Source organism: Danio rerio, chromosome 9, assembly GCF_049306965.1.
Source record: "Danio rerio strain Tuebingen ecotype United States chromosome 9, GRCz12tu, whole genome shotgun sequence".
Classification (NCBI taxonomy): Eukaryota; Metazoa; Chordata; class Actinopteri; order Cypriniformes; family Danionidae; genus Danio; species Danio rerio.
In genome coordinates this window covers 35920995-35937556 of record NC_133184.1, presented here as the reverse complement: position 1 = coordinate 35937556, position 16562 = coordinate 35920995, and the positions used below count along the sequence as shown (strand labels likewise).

General features: G+C 35.2%; 1 protein-coding gene across 5 annotated transcripts; it reads right to left on the bottom strand.

Annotated features, from left to right (window-relative positions):
* Positions 1-18: 18 nt before the first annotated feature.
* On the bottom strand, positions 19-16291 carry nxpe3 (neurexophilin and PC-esterase domain family, member 3). Of its 5 annotated transcripts, none has more exons than NM_001077381.2 (6): positions 13610-13866; positions 9502-9660; positions 6974-7743; positions 5216-5286; positions 3904-4104; positions 19-3461 (listed from the first exon to the last, which is right to left on the bottom strand). In NM_001077381.2, exons 2-6 carry the CDS (start codon positions 9592-9594, stop codon positions 2896-2898), a joined length of 1701 nt encoding a protein of 566 aa, NP_001070849.2. In that variant the 5' UTR covers positions 9595-9660; positions 13610-13866; the 3' UTR covers positions 19-2895. The 5 variants fall into 5 exon arrangements, 3 of the variants coding, with proteins under 3 accessions (NP_001070849.2, XP_068079533.1, XP_073768149.1); XR_012384998.1 differs by lacking the exon at positions 13610-13866 and adding an exon at positions 16222-16291 and having other exon boundaries at positions 192-3701; positions 3753-4104; XM_068223432.2 differs by lacking the exon at positions 13610-13866 and adding an exon at positions 16222-16291 and having other exon boundaries at positions 192-3461.
* Between the last annotated feature and the right edge of the window lie 271 nt (positions 16292-16562).

Sequence of the window (16562 nt, the reverse complement as noted above, 5' to 3'; positions counted from 1 at the left end):
GGACTCTTTGTCCACACATTGACTTTTTTGATAGCAATTTATTAATTTTAGTTGTCAAAGTGCTCAAACGGGACCACAAGCGTTCAATAGGAACAGATGTTTTTGAAGAAATGAAACATAGCAATCCAGAATGGATTACGCAGGCAGAGTAATCCAGGGACAGGACACAAAATAAAAACAGGACTCAATTGTTCCTGAAAATTGCATATCATTTAAAGGATGCCTAGATATACAGTAATTACTTTGGATGCATAAGGATACATTTATTTTGATTCGTCCTTTTCATTAACCTCAGAGACCCAATTTAACAGCTGCATATGGCACAAACAATTGTAATGGGTGTTAAATATGGCACATGAACTGACTGTAAAGAAACACATTCCTTTTACATTGCATTTGTATACATAACATACAATACAGCATATAAAATGGATAAAGGAAAATGCATATTATATTTGGACTTGTCAAAAGCATAATGGTTTGACAAATATCATAACTGGCATCAATGTAAGTTGCAAGGACACATAATGACCAGCTGATGTAGTCCCTGTTAATAAAGACACACCAACAATTGTGCCTGTACTCATAGTTCATAATGCACATACACTATGCTTTCTGCAGTTCATTCTTTTATATGGTTTACGTATTCTAGTCTGCAGTGAGTAAAACTCATCCTCACATCTCTCCAAACCTTTATAACCTTCTTTCATAGTCATTCTAATATTCTTTTTAAAAAAGTATCAGTATATTTGTTTCTTCAGCATTGAAAAAACCTAAACAGAATGAGACAGAAAACAAACGTATAGGCACACAAAATCTGTTTGGAACAAAATGCAGATAAATAAATCTATTAAATTTGCAGTAAACTTTTTCTTTTTTTTTTACTGACTATTCAAATCCCTGATTGCAGAACAGTCCAATTGGTTAGTTTATGTCTGTTGCCAACATAAATATGCAGAATTGTTTAAAAATAAAAATACAAATAGGACCTCATTCATTGCAAAGACTATTTCGAGAGGAATGTGTCACCAGTGGGTTTGCAAAGAACACATTAATGAAAGATTTTTGTACTATGCTAAGTTGAAGAGATTGATCAAACGCAAAGGAAAATGTGCTGTTTATTTTATTACCGTCAGGTCAATTTGTCCTTAACCTAGTGGTTCTCAATTCCGGTCTTCGAGCCCTGCCCTGCACATTTTCTCTGTGTCTCTTATTTGACACTCAAGGATCAGTATATGGCTCTCTCTGTTAACATGATGTTGATCTGAAACAGGTGTGTTAAGTAAGAAAGACAAACAAAACGTGCAGTGGATTGAGAACCCTTGCCTTAACCACTACTTGTCCTTAACCACTACAGAAAGTTTGAGATAAATAAAAAAATAATAAATCGAGGTGACAAAATGAATACTGATGATATATTGAGGTCTTATAAAGTGAAAAGATCGGTCTGAGCAAAAAACTGAACATTTTTCGTCAATCTGCAGCCTTGGGAAATGTCCTGATCACAACAGTCTGAAGCACGAGCTTCTTGTCAGATAATTGCATACAAAATAGCACTTATGTGATGATAAACAGGAAGCTCATGATCCACACTGCTGTGAACATGCTCAGGACGGTTTGCAGAGGTATCATCAGGCAACAAGGGTATTATTTCTGTTCTGCCTGTATATGTTGACTCTTAAAGTGGCACTTGCCATTAGCTGGGTTTCCATCAGCCTACAGTTTCACATTAGAAATGAGTGATGGAAATGCCAAATTTCAAATGAAATCCTTTAATCAGAACTAAACATTCAGAAAACTGCACTCTAATAGTTTTATTAACCTTTGCATATCCAAAGTTCGCACCTCATTTGGTCACTTTCTTATTTTCAGTATCATCTTCAGCAGACCATAAAGCTCAATACTTTTATTCCACTATTCTCCTTTAAAAATTCAATCCAGTTAACAGTACAAGATCACTTCTTTTTAGTGTGTCCTTGGATTTATACGTCATCATCTCCATCTGTCAATCTGTCATTGTATTGTGTCCCTGCTGCTTTGTATGTGCTTTTTATGTTGCCTTATGGTCAGGTCATCATTTTAAATGAGAACTGGTTCTCAATTGACCTACCTGGTTAAAAAAAGGTTATACTATAACGATCTACAGTCAGTTACAGTAAACATTGTGCCAATTAGAATCATCCAAACCCTCTTTAATCTCTTCAAGGAAAATGTTTTAAACATTTAAACTAAATAAATAAATTAAATTCAAGCATTCCTTAAAATAGGGATGCACCGATACCATTTAAAAATACTGATCTTTTTTTGGTACTCTCCGATACTGATACCGATACCTGTACTTTTTGGTAATATGCCATTTTCCGAAGTATGACACAGTGAGACTGATTAACTTTAGCACAGCTTCTCTGTAATTTTAAACAACAATAACTCAAACTGCTTTTTCTGTTTGTCACAAAGTGGCACAAAACATTTCACAAACATTTAGCAAACCAAGGACATAATAAAATTCAATAAAAATCCTCATCGACCGGTCACAAAGTTGTCAAAAAGCTCCAAATCTTATTCCCCCAAACAAACATTGTAGCATACCACTATATAACAACGTTCAATGTTGTGTAACAATCAAAAGTAGGTATCTGTCTTTGGTATCGGAGTACGTGAGCTCAGCATCGAGCCCAATAACGATATCGGTATCGGTGCAAATTGCCAAAGGCTACATTAACTTCTGATGCTTTTGCATTTTAATATTGCAAGCAAAATCATCACGGTCATTTGTAAGTTTAAACACAAAGCAAACAATGGCTGAATACATAGCGAAAGAGCTGATCCCAAAGCCAGAGGTAAGAGCAAACTCACTAGTTCCTCAAGAATGCCCACAAACAGCGCATGCATAAGCTAACCGCGTTTTTTCTTTTTTCTCACTGGGCAGATGTGGGAAAGGATGAAGTTTACCATGTTGGATACAATGTCGAGTTGAGGGTGCAGTTGATGCGGGTGGTGGTGGGCGAGCGTCATCTCCCAGGCGTCCACCAGCTGAACGTTTAGACCTTTAAACATGGCTCTCAGCACTGTGTCAAGCTGTTGGGAAAACCAGTCGCTGTTGAACAAGCTAGACTCTGCGTCCAACTTCTGGAGGTTGCCGGTGCGTATGAACACGAGAGTGGTGGGTTCTCGGTTTAGCAGTCGGATTACGGCCTTGCGGATGTGGCGCAAGCGTCGTATGTACACGGCCACTGGGTAAGTGCTGAAATGTGACCAGATGCTAATCACAACCACTGTGTCTGAACCCCCGCTCAAGCCGTCCAGCTCGTTTGAGATGTAGCGCATCTCAGCTGAGGAGACTGAGGTGAAGCGGATAGGCGGTCCGTGGCAGCGGTACTTCAACAGTGCGTTGTAGTTCATGTTCACTCCCATGTAAGGCCCCACATTCTTTGCGCTGTGAAAGTTGAATTCTTTGAACTCTAGAATTGTGAGATTAAAGAGGGAATGAGATGTAGAATCAAGGGAAAAACAACCATGCACAGATTGAAGAACATGTTAAAATACATTATTAGCATGATTATTTAGGGGAAAACACTGACTTCATTAAGCTTTTAAAAAAAATTGGCCACATTCAAATTGTTGAATTTATGGAATCTATTTAATGTTACTAGTATTCATTCATTGATTTCCCTTTGGCTTTGTCCCAACACTTGTGTAACGTAATCAATCATGTACATCCTAGTGAATGAGATGGATGGAAGTTGGCGAATCAAGGGAATAAAAAAATTGGACTGGAATGCAGTCATGTGTATCCCTCGTCCACTTGTGATTAAAACGAACAAATTACATCTTAATTCCAGGTGTAAGCAAGGCATTAGACAGCCAATCAAAAAAGCTTGATTCCAAAAAAAATCTACTGACCTGGGACGTTTGTGATAAGATACTCGTACCATTGCCTCACAGTGGAGTCTCCATACATGTAGAGCATTTTGCCTCTAAGACACTGGTTTATGAGTGAAGAGGTATTGAACTGACGCGGGACCACACCACTCAACGGCCTCCATGATCCCTGGTAGTAGTAACCGGACGGAGTGAATTCAAGACGCATCTTTTTGGTTCGTACTGGAAAGAAACAGATATTAATGTTTAAGGAAACAAAAATTAAAATGAAAAAATGTTGACTTTGACTACCAAACCTGGCTGAAGAGTATTTCACAATTCTTAAATGCTGAACTAAAGAGATTCTGTCATAATTTACTCCCCCTTTACTTGTTTTGAACCTTTATGATTTTCTTCTGTTAAACACAAAAGATGTTTTATAGTATTTCTTGTCCTACTATGGAAGTCGGTGATTACAGTTTTTCAGCGTTTTTCCAAATCCTTTTAAAGAAAGTCCTAAAGGTTTGGAATACAGTTGAGTGGGAGTAAATACATCAGGTAATTTTTGGGTGAAGTTAGCATTTAAGAGATCAAACCAGCTAATACTCTTTTACATGAACACACTGTTCAGAGATTTAGGATCGGCAAAATTGTAATATTATTTTTTATTTAAGGCATCAGAAGAATCCTGGGTAAAAAATGTAAAACTATAAGTGATTCCTTATTAAAATGTGTTAAAATATAAATGTTTTTGAGCACCAAATTAGGATATTTGAATAATCTCTGCCTGACATTACATTGTAAAAAAAAATGCTGACTTGCACATAATTCCCTTATGTTGTCCTAACACAAATCGATTAAGTTAAATTAATTGTTTTTACAAATTTAAGTGGATTAAACATAAAACAGTTACAAAAAAAGTTACCCCAGTTGCCGCATTCACCATCGGGAGGCGCTATAATCACTCTCGTAGGAGAGTTTTGCTTTCTCCATCCAAAATAAATAAAGTTATCCAACATGTGCGTCCGATAGCTCCGCCCCTTCCGCTACGTAAGCAAACCTGCGGTCGTTGAGTGCGTGAAGTGTCCATCATTACACACTTCATTTTAGCGGCTGAATGAGTGCATCATCCGGGTAATTAAAGTGCACTTATTTTAAGAGTTTTCAGTGTGAACACACTACTTATACTATTTATACTACAAAATGGCGTAGAATAGTGCATACAGTAAGTATGCGATTTGGGACGCAGCTTATGTCTTTTATATAGCAACTTTGCACTGATGAGCATGAGAGACTGCTGAGTTTAATCATATTTTACTAGTGAGCATTTATGATTTTCCATGTGCCACAATACCTTTAGAAGCAGGCAGAACAGTCACATTGTCCACCCCTGCAGAATGTATTGGAACTTTGATATTTACTCCACTGGAACAAACACAAAATTAATGTTTGAGAATAAAGTAGAAAAAGGTACATACAAACTTCAGTCATAGAATTTCCACTTGAAAATTTACAATATAGTTATGTGTTTGAGTAAAATGTAATTTTTGTTTGCTGACGACAGTTATTTTATATTTAAAGTCTGCATAGAGCAGAAATTGCTAAAACATTTTTTTCTCAGTATGTCGATGTACTTCCAGCTGAAATGGAATATTGAGTAGGGGGGTGGTGCTTTCTTCATGCATATAAATAGCAAACTAATGGTTAGAGGGGCGTGTTTAAGAAAATTGTGTCTGAAGCTATCAAACTGACATCAAAATAAGGAGCGCCACGCTAAAGGTGGATACAAATGGTCAGACTTTGATTGAGGATTACCAAAACAAACATTTTTTTCAGTAGATTAACTTTTACGGCTCAACCATTCACCTATAGAATAACAAAGTGCGCTCGCGTAACAAACATTGTAAATTCTGATTTCACACAGACTTTGAAAAAATGCTAATTTACAAGTTACAAAAAAGTAAAGAAAATGTAGTGTTTTCAGTTATGGTTAATTTAATTTTAGCTAACTTTAAAAGAGTTTCTTATTTTGGTAGAATAAATCTGATTTCAAAATCACATCAAATGAAACAAATTGCTATTCTGATCATGTCTTTTTCTAGTAAAATATGCTCTAAATGACAATATTTTTCGTTTAAAATACAGAAGAAATATTCTGAAAGCTTTATAGAACAAAACAAATATTCATATTTTACTCAAACTCATACCAAATAAATCCAAAGAAACTGACAATAAGACAGAAAGCTGTATACAGAAATACATTCTGTGCAATGTACAGTGGGGGAATAATATTTCTAAAGGAGCCGTTGACATGGAATTGAACCAGATTTTGATAAAAACCCAAACCATACACACACAAAAACAACCTGAAAAATGAGTTATGTTTAATAACAATGGAATGACACAAGGAGAAAGCACTTAACTGCTGAAAGTATTTAATACTTTTTATAAAAAGCTTTTTTGGTGATGGCAGATTAAAAAGACACCTCTCATATGGACACATGAACTTTACAGTGTAAAAACCTTGGTTCTGTGGGGGTTTATCTATTAAATCTGATCTTTTAAAAAATTTTCTATTGGATTTAAGTCAGGTGATTGGCTGGGCCATTCTACAGCTTGACTTTCTTTCTTTGAAAGCATTTGAGAGTTTCCTTGGCTGTGTTTTGGGTCATTGTCTTGCTGAAATGTTCACCCTGGTTTTATCTTCATCATTCTGCTAATGTAGATGTTGAACTGAAGCAGCTAATATTCATTTACAATGACGAAGGGCAGAGGCTTGCTGAATAACTACTGAGAGATTTCAGCTGCTGTCTGGGCTTTCACTGCCTTTTTACACCTCCCTTTCTTCATGTGTTCAATACTTTTAATTTTACATTTTAACACACATAACTTCATTTGTTAACTATTTAAATTAGTTTTCTTTACATATATAGAATTCTTTGGTCGTTACCAACATCTGGTAAAAAAAATGTATTCATCGACATCTTTAGAAATATGTTTTCTGAGAAAAATGGTGAAGTGTTAAATACTTATTTCCCTATCGTCACTGGAAAAAGTAGATATTGGTATTGTGAAACTACTCTACATGCAGCCAATGATGAAAAGCACTCACCTTTGGAAGAACTGTGACTCATAAACAGTGAGAAGGTTTTTCTTATACCCCCCTTTGGAGTGGTTTATCCGTGTATCACAGTCCAACATCTTAGGCTTATAACAGTACCAGGGTTCTCCAGTCTGGGGGTCTGTGTAGTTGCAAAGCGGCTGCGGTTTGAGCGGCAAACACAGATTACACAGAGTGGATTCAGAGATGTAACCCGAGCGGAAGAGGCTCTTGAAAAACACTCTGTCCGACTGCTCCTCTCTCAGTCGCTTAAGGACCATCACGGCTTCGCTGGAGTGAATCATTGTCAGCTCCACCTGGGCAACACCTGCCCAAAGCAGCGGGAAAAATATTGTGTAGTTTCCATTGTTGTGGTCACGGACCTGCCCCGCGACTCCTGCCACCAACTCTGGTGTGTGAAGTCGTGCTACTAGAAAGTCTCCTCCGTGTTTTTTGGGTTGGCCCAAAAAGTTGTGAATCTGCACTTTGACCGCCAGCTGCCCTCCGACCCGCAGGTCTCCAGTGTCTTGGATGGTGTAATAGCTTTGTGCTGGGTCGCTACTTTGACGCAGAGGCAGTCCCAGAGTTGACGGCTCTGGCCAGGCAATGGATTTGAGAAGGTAACTCTCCTCTCTGGCCTCCTCTAAAGTGGGCTCCTGGCCAAGGTGGGCACAGAACGAGTAGTTGAACTCCGTGGGCAGAAGAAGCTCAGAGGTTTTCAAGACTGACTGGATGCTGTTTTGAAGCTGATAGAAGGTTGATACTGTCTGACAGTTCCAGCTCTACAGTAGACAGAAACGGGAAATTTGAATACTGAGAGGTTTGTTAAATGGTGTTTCAATGTCATGCCAGTTGTCTTGGCTATTTTAAAGTCCAGTAAGAAGCTGAAATGCTGTATCGAATTTTGAAAACCTACAATAGCTTTTTAAAAGGTTAGCTAAATAATTTAATTTAACCCTCTTTAGGTTTAGGATTTTCAGACCAAATGATGAAACAACAATGATTTCCAAAAACAACAATTGAAAGCATATTATTTCAATATGATGAAATTAAGGACAAACATAATCCACCATAATGTGACTGAACAAGTGGATACCTTTAAGTAGGGCTGCTCGATATTGGAAAAATTTGGCATTGCAATATTTTGTTCTGCACCAGATAGCAGGAATAGCTCTATTAGGATAGAATTCATTAGTTCAGACTGATTGACATTTTTCTGGAAGATTATGGGGATTATTCCATATTATTATTGGGAAGATAGAGGTGAAATATTTTACAACACCGTATTCAGGTACAGAAATTGAATAATCAAATGTAAAATGTATAGTCTCATTTTATAAAAAATACATCTTTGCTAAAGTTACAAACAGTACATGTGCCTCAATGCTTTAAACACTCAAGCCTGAACATTTACACAGTCACAGGCCTTACAAGCACATGCAAATGATAATCCCATTATATAAACTCAAAATTACAATTCCTGGGATGTGACTATTGCACATGTGCACTTGTGATATTGATGTTGACACGGTATATTGTGTAGCCCTACGTTTAAGTATCTTGGGCTGGTCATTGACCGTACACTGTAAAAAATGCTGGGTTCCACAAAATTCCTTCATGTTGTCTCAACACAAATCGATTAAGTTAACCCAATCATTTTTACTCATTTAAATAGTTGGAACATAAACCAATTAAGTTGTTGAAAAAACTTAAGAATTGTGTTGTGTCGACTAAATAAGTAGTAACACCAAAAGTATTTTTTTTGAGTGTACACTGACTTGGAAAGCCCAAATTGACTACGTCTGCTTAAAGTTCCAACAAAGACTATATATTTTTAAGGAGACTCTGACTGATTGGAGCAAGTAAAAACCACATGTTACTATTTTATCAAGAAGTTTTGGGAAGTTTTCTAAATTATAATAATAGGCAGGCTCGGTATTGCAGTCATTCGGTTTAATCAAAAACATAGCATGTCTTGTTTATGTTGCCATTGGTGTAAGAGAGTATACATCACTTCAGTCAACTCATGCAATGTTGGGTTTTGAAAATGCACAAGTAATGCAATTTGAATCATGTTTTATTTCCAATGTATGAAGTACTTCCATTGAAAAGCGATGAAGCAGGAATTCCTTGTGTAAAAGTAATCAACATAAGGAGTTATGCCAGTGTCCATTGGTATTTTAAATGTCAAACGACCTCGAAGAGTCTTTAAAATCTCATGTTATGCGTTTTTTATTATTATTTTTTTTACTGAGTCTAAGAGAAATGTGCTGTTTATTAAAGTATAAAGTAAATATGAATTTATGTATTTAAAAAAACATAAAAATGCTTTAAAAAGTAAATTCCTGTCCAACCTCATATGTTTCTGTACAAACAAAACCAGAACCTAATAAATAAATCTAATTCTACTTCAATGGCGTGCTAAATCACATCATCCTAAATGAATATCTGCTGCATACTGAATTGACACTGTACATCCTGTTGTTGTACTGTATAGCCACAAACCACCATCTAAAAGTCAAGCTGAGACTTCTGCTCACCTCCAGCGAGGTGATGCTCCACAGCAGATACAGCAGTCCTGACAGCGCCAGCAGACTGAAGAAAGGGACGTATTTGGGAAAGTATTTCTCCATCATTTCCTCTCTCGGTCATCCTTCTGTCCACCACTACAGTTGCTCATGGCTGGCCATTATTGCATGCTAAGCAAAAAGAAAAAGAAAAAGACAGACCAAAAAAACATGTAAGCAGCAGTATTCAACTTACAATGGGTGCAGGTCCACAGAAACACTTAAAAAGAGGTAATCATCATTCCATCAAGCTGCTCTCTCTCTATTCAAAATTCAATAGTTAATAAATTCTCTAATTAAAATGCAAATTAGGCATGGCAAGCTAAAGCTACACTCCAGTGGCACATGTTAAAGATTAACTCCAGTAAAAATTAAATTGCTCTTATGACAGATGTGTCAAGATGAACTTTTCCCAAAAGCAAACACAAAGTACTAGTAAAACATTTGAGTGTACAACATACAGTACAGTGCAGCACTTTACATGAACATTCACCCATTTCAGACAGTGAGCTTTACCTGTAAATATGTCAATCACAATTATTCATAACGCACACTCACTAGCAACTTTATTAGGTACACCTGTTCAACTGCTCATTAATGCAAATTTCTAATCAGTCAATCACATGGCAACAACTCAATGCATTTAAAGCATGTAAACATGTCAAGACGATCTACTGCAGTTCAAACTGAGCATCAGAATGAGGAAGAAAGGTAATTTAAGTGACTTTGAACAAGGCATTGTTCTCATTATAACCAAGGTATGCAGAAAAGCATCTCTAAAAGCACAACATGTTGAATCTTAGGGCAGAAGAAGACTACACAGAGTGACACTCCTGTCAGCAAAGAACATGGAACTGAGGCTACAATTCGCACCGGTTCACCAAAATTGGACAATAAAATAATGTTGCCTGATCTGATCAGTCTCGATTTCTGCTGCAGCATTCGAATGGTAGGGTCAGAATTTTGGTGTCAACAACATGAAAGCATGGTGTGGTGGTGTAATGGTGTGGGGGATATTTTCTTGGGACACTTTGACACAATGCTCAGTTGGTACTAATGGGCCCAACGCCACAGCCTACCTGAGTATTGTTGCTGACCATGTCCATCCCTTTATGACCACAGTGTACCCATCTTTTAATGGCTACTTCCAGCAGGATAACACGCCATGTCAAAGCGTGAATCATCTCAGACTGGTTTCTTGAACATGACAATGAGTTTACTTTACTTTAATGGCCTCCACAGTCACCAGATCTCAATCCAAAAGAGCACCTTTGGGATGTGTTGGAACCGGAGATTCGCATAATGGATGTGCAGCTGACAAACCTGCAGCAACTGCATGATGCTGTCATGTCAATATGGAGCAAAATCTCTGAGGAATATTACCAATACCTTGTTGAATCTATGCCACAAAAAATTAGGGCAGTTCTGAAGGCAAAACGGGGTCCAACCTGGTACTATTAAGGTGTACCTAATAAAGTGGCCGGTAAGTGTACACTTCTTTTTTTTCACCATCCCACCAAATGATACATGGTTTTAGCACATCTCAAAATGAAAAGGGTGAGATGATCAAATATTTGCACACTATAAAGTCAGCACTACACCCTTTCCATTGCCTTTTGACTGTCAAATTACTGTACGCAATTAAACAGTTTTAAAAATACTTTATGACCTTGCTGCACTAAATGTAACAATTTATGGATATAAACTGTAACAAAACTGGATATTTGAGACAAAAGTGCTCTGGGACTTTGACTATATTCTTCAGCTAATATGATTGTGTAATTTTGTGTTATTTAAGGAAATGAATTCTGCATTTCTTGATATTTTTGCAACTCTTGTCACGAGATTACACGTACACGATAACCATCTATATGCATTTCCTCTTTTGCTACTTCAGCAACCACACATTTATGATTTGACCAAGTGTTAGACATAGAGTTTTATATAAACATATGAATGTTGAACTTAATAGAAAAGGAGAGTTTGTTTTGATTATGTAAAACTTCCTTTGCAGTCTCCTCTGCTCATCAAGGCTGCATTTATTTGATCAAAAATCCAAAAACTGTAATAGGTGAAAAATTCCTGATTTAAAATTGTTTTTATATTCAGACATTCAGACTTTCTTATTATTTATAGAATTTCAGAAAGGTAATCTTTGCAAATTATAAATAGGAAAATCATATTAACATCCAATGACTATCAAAGTACAACATTGTTCACAGTCTATTAAATAGTGCTAATGTTGTTTTGAATTTATACTTGCATGATATTTCACCCCCAATATTCATAGTAGCATGTCACAAGTTATCACTGCTAAAAAACAAACAAATGTGCGAGTATAAAACCAACTTTACCTAAATGATTACCCTACATTTTTAGCATCATTACTCCAGCCTTCAACATCCCATGATCCTTCAGAAATCATTCTATGTTTTGCTACTATGTTGTAATCAATATTTATTGGTGATTACGGCCCGTAGCCAGACTATCAAAAGGGTCCTTTTGCAGTTACTCGCCTCATTTTCTATTAAATTATGAGGTTCAAACACTGTATTTTAGTGACAGAAATTTTTGATTGATTTTCTTGTCAGATGGTTATCATAATCACACTTTCTGATGCAACAAAAATATATCCTACATTTTTGTCAAAGTGCTAAACATACAATGTTATGTTTACAAATAATAGTGTTTATTTACTAACGTGCATTTAATTTGTTAATTGGTTAACTAGCCAATTGAGTGAGCACATTTTTGTTATGCTTAATAAGAACTTTTCAATCTGCCTCCTATCAGTAATTTTAGTTTGCTGAGTGTTCTGTATTTTTAGAATTATAATTGTTTTGTTTTCATGATAAGCTACATTACATCGCTAAATTGAGTTGAACTTGTTTACAGAAAGATAAGGTCGTTTTATTTGTGCTTACGGTTTGCTCTAGAGAAAAACTTGTTTTAAATTTCTGAATATTTAAATGTAAATTTAAATAAATGTTGAAGTTAATATCCTTAAACTAACATGCAGAGCATTTTAGCAATAAGAAGCTACAATACAGATTACTGAGGTAAAGCTTGACTACAAAATTAAATCGCAAATCAAATCAAAATCGCAATATCAGTCAAGAAAATCGCACTTAGATATTTTCCCAAATCGCACAGCCCTAACCTATAGACATATAACAAACTGTCCAGAATCTGTCTATTTGAACAATTAAAAAATTATTTGTGTTAAAGCCTTCTTCTAATGCTTATTTTCACAATTTATAATGCCATACTTTCAAAAATGGAACATGTGAGCTCACATAGGGGCCAAATTCTAGACTTTGTCAGTAAGGATGTGGGCTTTTCGAACCACCCTACCCCCCGGGCTACAGGCATGTGATTATTGAGATAACATGACACTAAAAACTAATAGACTTAAACCACAGGAATAAATTACACTGTAAAATAGTCAGATAGAAAATAGGTTTTCACAATTTAAATGACATCTCAAAGTATATCTGTTGTTATTATTATACTTTATTTAAAATCAAACAAGATAATACAATCATCATAACCTGTGAAAATCTATACCTTTACCCACATTACAACATGCTTTCAAAAGACCTTTGGGATAAAGTTGTAGAAAGGCGATTAGGAGAAGGATAATGCAAAAAAAGGAAAAGGCAACAAAAACACTTCATAGATAGATAGATAGATAGATGTGCTTTATGTATGTATAATTTAGTATTAATTTCAGATTTTAGAACTGACTGAACATTGTTTCTCTTCGTGTTGTTGTTCTTTGGTCTGTCTTGCTTCAGAACAATACATCAAGGTGGAATAAACCAGCAAATCTAACTGTCGCTAAACAATTCAAATTTGCCAAACAACTTAGCTCTCAGCCTCCCATATAGCTCTTGCATGTTAAAAACACCAAGTGCCAAGTCAACTTTATTTTGTTGCAAGACCGAATCAAGGATGCTGTTAAGATTCCGCAGATATTAAAAGGAGGTATACAACGCTGTAAGCTTGCAACTGTTTCTCATGTAAGCATTTGTCTAAATGTTGGGGGCTATAGCCAAATATGGTGACTGAATATACTCACCATCTGCAACGATGTTGCAGTACTGCAGCGCCGCTGCTGCTGACAGCGTTGTTTTATCCCTCATGACGCCAACATCAAGAACAACAGTCCACCAGATATTAACTAAATAATCCAGTGCCTTAAGCGGACATCAGTAGATAAGATTAAAGAACAACGAGCAGCCTATATACGTCCAGACGCTTTGCTAACACTCAAGCACGCATCCTCATTTCCGCCCCATGTGTAAACAGAAGAAAGCAGCGGAAAGCAGATTATCGTGATGTCACATATTACGCTTCCGCGGGAAATAACATCACGCATTTTCATCGCGTTTTAGGTTGGATTGTTTACTAAAATACGGTGAATTTACGTCTAAGAACGCTACTCTGCATTAAAACGAGTCACATTAAGTTAAACAGCCACAAATGTAACATTCTTTGAAATTTTACATTTGAAAACATAAAATGCTTTGTCTACAAGTATAAGCCAAAGACACCACGTGTAGTTCTGTAAAATTACAAAATAATATTAATTTAATTACCAAAAAATATATAACATATGATCCTTTATATTGTGCTGCCTCGACGTCACTGTTATGTCCTGCACAGATTTTGGATCTGTTTCTCGTGTTTGAAGCAAATATTCTGCTTGTTAGTCAGTTATTTAATACAAATGGCCATTTCTTAAATTATAAATATTTTAATTGGTTCAATATTCCCATCCCCCCTAAAGAATTTGCTATTATACTTGATGCTATACCATCTGGAGTTATGAGGTTATTCCAAGGCATCCCATATCCTCCTGTTTTTCCTTCTTTAGACCCTTCTACTACAATAGTAGGAAACTTCTCGCCAACCTCTTCAAACAAATCAATACGCTCTATTTCTTAACAGAACTGTATCAGTTCTAAATGTTACTTTTTATTGGAACTCATTTGTTCATGATATTGTTTTGAAAAAATATGGCTCATCACAAATAGCTACTTCATTACAAGTAAGATATAAAAAGTTTCATTTAGAATCATTCATCATATCCAGTGAATACTCTCTTAGTAAAATACAAAAAAAGATATTGATACTTATTGTTCCGTTTGTAAGCAACACCCAGAGCCCCTAGTTCATTTATTAGGCAATGCAGTTATTTTAATTTGCTTTGTAAAGATTTTTTCATTTTTGTAATTGAGAATGTTGATAAAGACTTTTCCTTACTATGGGAAATGCTTTGTTAATATCAGAACAGAAGCTTTACATAAAAAGAAAATATATTTACATAATTTACATAATTTACATAAACTTTTAGCAGAATTTTATATGCACAAATGTAAATTTACAAACCAAAAACCTTTTATATATATTGCTTACGGTAATGCAGTATTTCTTTGAAACTATTTCTAACTCTTTTACAAAAGAGGCTTTAAAAACAATTGAATTTGTAAATAATATAATATTTTTCTTTAATGTGTGATGTATATACCCCTTCTGTTTGTTTTTGTTTTCTTTTTTCAAAATGTTTTTTAATTTTCTTTATAATGTACTGTGTATCTGCTCACTTTTCTTAAAATAAAAATAATAATAAAAATCATCTTTCTCATTCTGCAGTGATTAACATGAAAATAACTGCAATTGCTTAAAATATAGATAAATGTGGTATTTTGTTTAAAAATGTGATGTTTTTTGTCATATGAATAATTTGATGATTTATAAAAAAATAGATTTACTTATAAAAATGTATTTCAGATGTAGATGAAGTAAACATATTTGTTTATGAAGGCAATTTATAGGGAAACTTATTTCCCTATAATGACTTGAATGAAACCTGAGTAGGTTGGTTGGGTTAAGCTAGTCGACTAGTCTGGTTTTAAAGGGCTTTTGGTCATTTTCCAGGTTAGTTTTAGCCATTTCAAGCCTGGATTCAGCTGGGTTAGCTACTGTATTCCAAGACAAGACAAAAAAAATTATCCTGAAATGATGTGTAGCGCCCTCACCGCCTGATGAGGGACAATATAATGTTAATAAAAACACAGGAAACACGGAGCTGCTGCTGCTTCACGTCAGAGTCTGTGTATTGTTTTTTTTATGAATGCACTTAAAAGTATACTTTCACATTGTAGAACAACATATGTAAACATCTTCACAGATATTATATACACATATCACAAAATAATCACATATTCCCTGCACATTACTGCTATAAATTACTATAAAGTAATTATATGATTCTTCCTAAATAAACTATTCACAGTTTAATAATTCTATAACACAGACACACACATAAAGGCTTATAAATGACCTACACATATATCTCTCTTTATATATACATTGTAACCAACTATGGGAAATAATAGCACTTTGTGACTTTATAATTACTTTTGTAACAATATTCCCTTTGTTAGTTGTTATGTTGATACATATAATATACATTCACTTGACCGTTTCTACAGTTGGCATTTAAATCATCATATCATCATGTTACCGTTGGAATTACAGTGCAGAGCGTATATATATATACAGTTAATACGAACTCTTATATATATTAATATACACTATCCGGTTAATTTAATAGATGACACTTGTTGCTTTTATATCTCTAACGTATATTCAACACATTTTGATAACGATTTCAATATTTCATACCTGATGAGGGACAATAATGTTAATAAAAACACAGGAAACACGGAGCTGCTGCTGCTTCACGTCAGAGTCTGTTTGAGCAGCAAGCCCCTCCCCCTCATTAGGTATGGAGTAGAAGTAGCCAATCAGAAACATGTAAATCATAGAATCACATTACATTAATTTACAATATTTATTTTCTATTTTCTACTTAATAAAATGAAAGTGTACACACTGAAAGACAAATTAACTTTGATTTTTAATTTCTAATAATTCGTAACCACTTCAGATGCACATGTAAATTCTATGTTTTAAGTAAAGTGATCGATTTTTGAAATATAGGATATATTGGATATATTGGATTT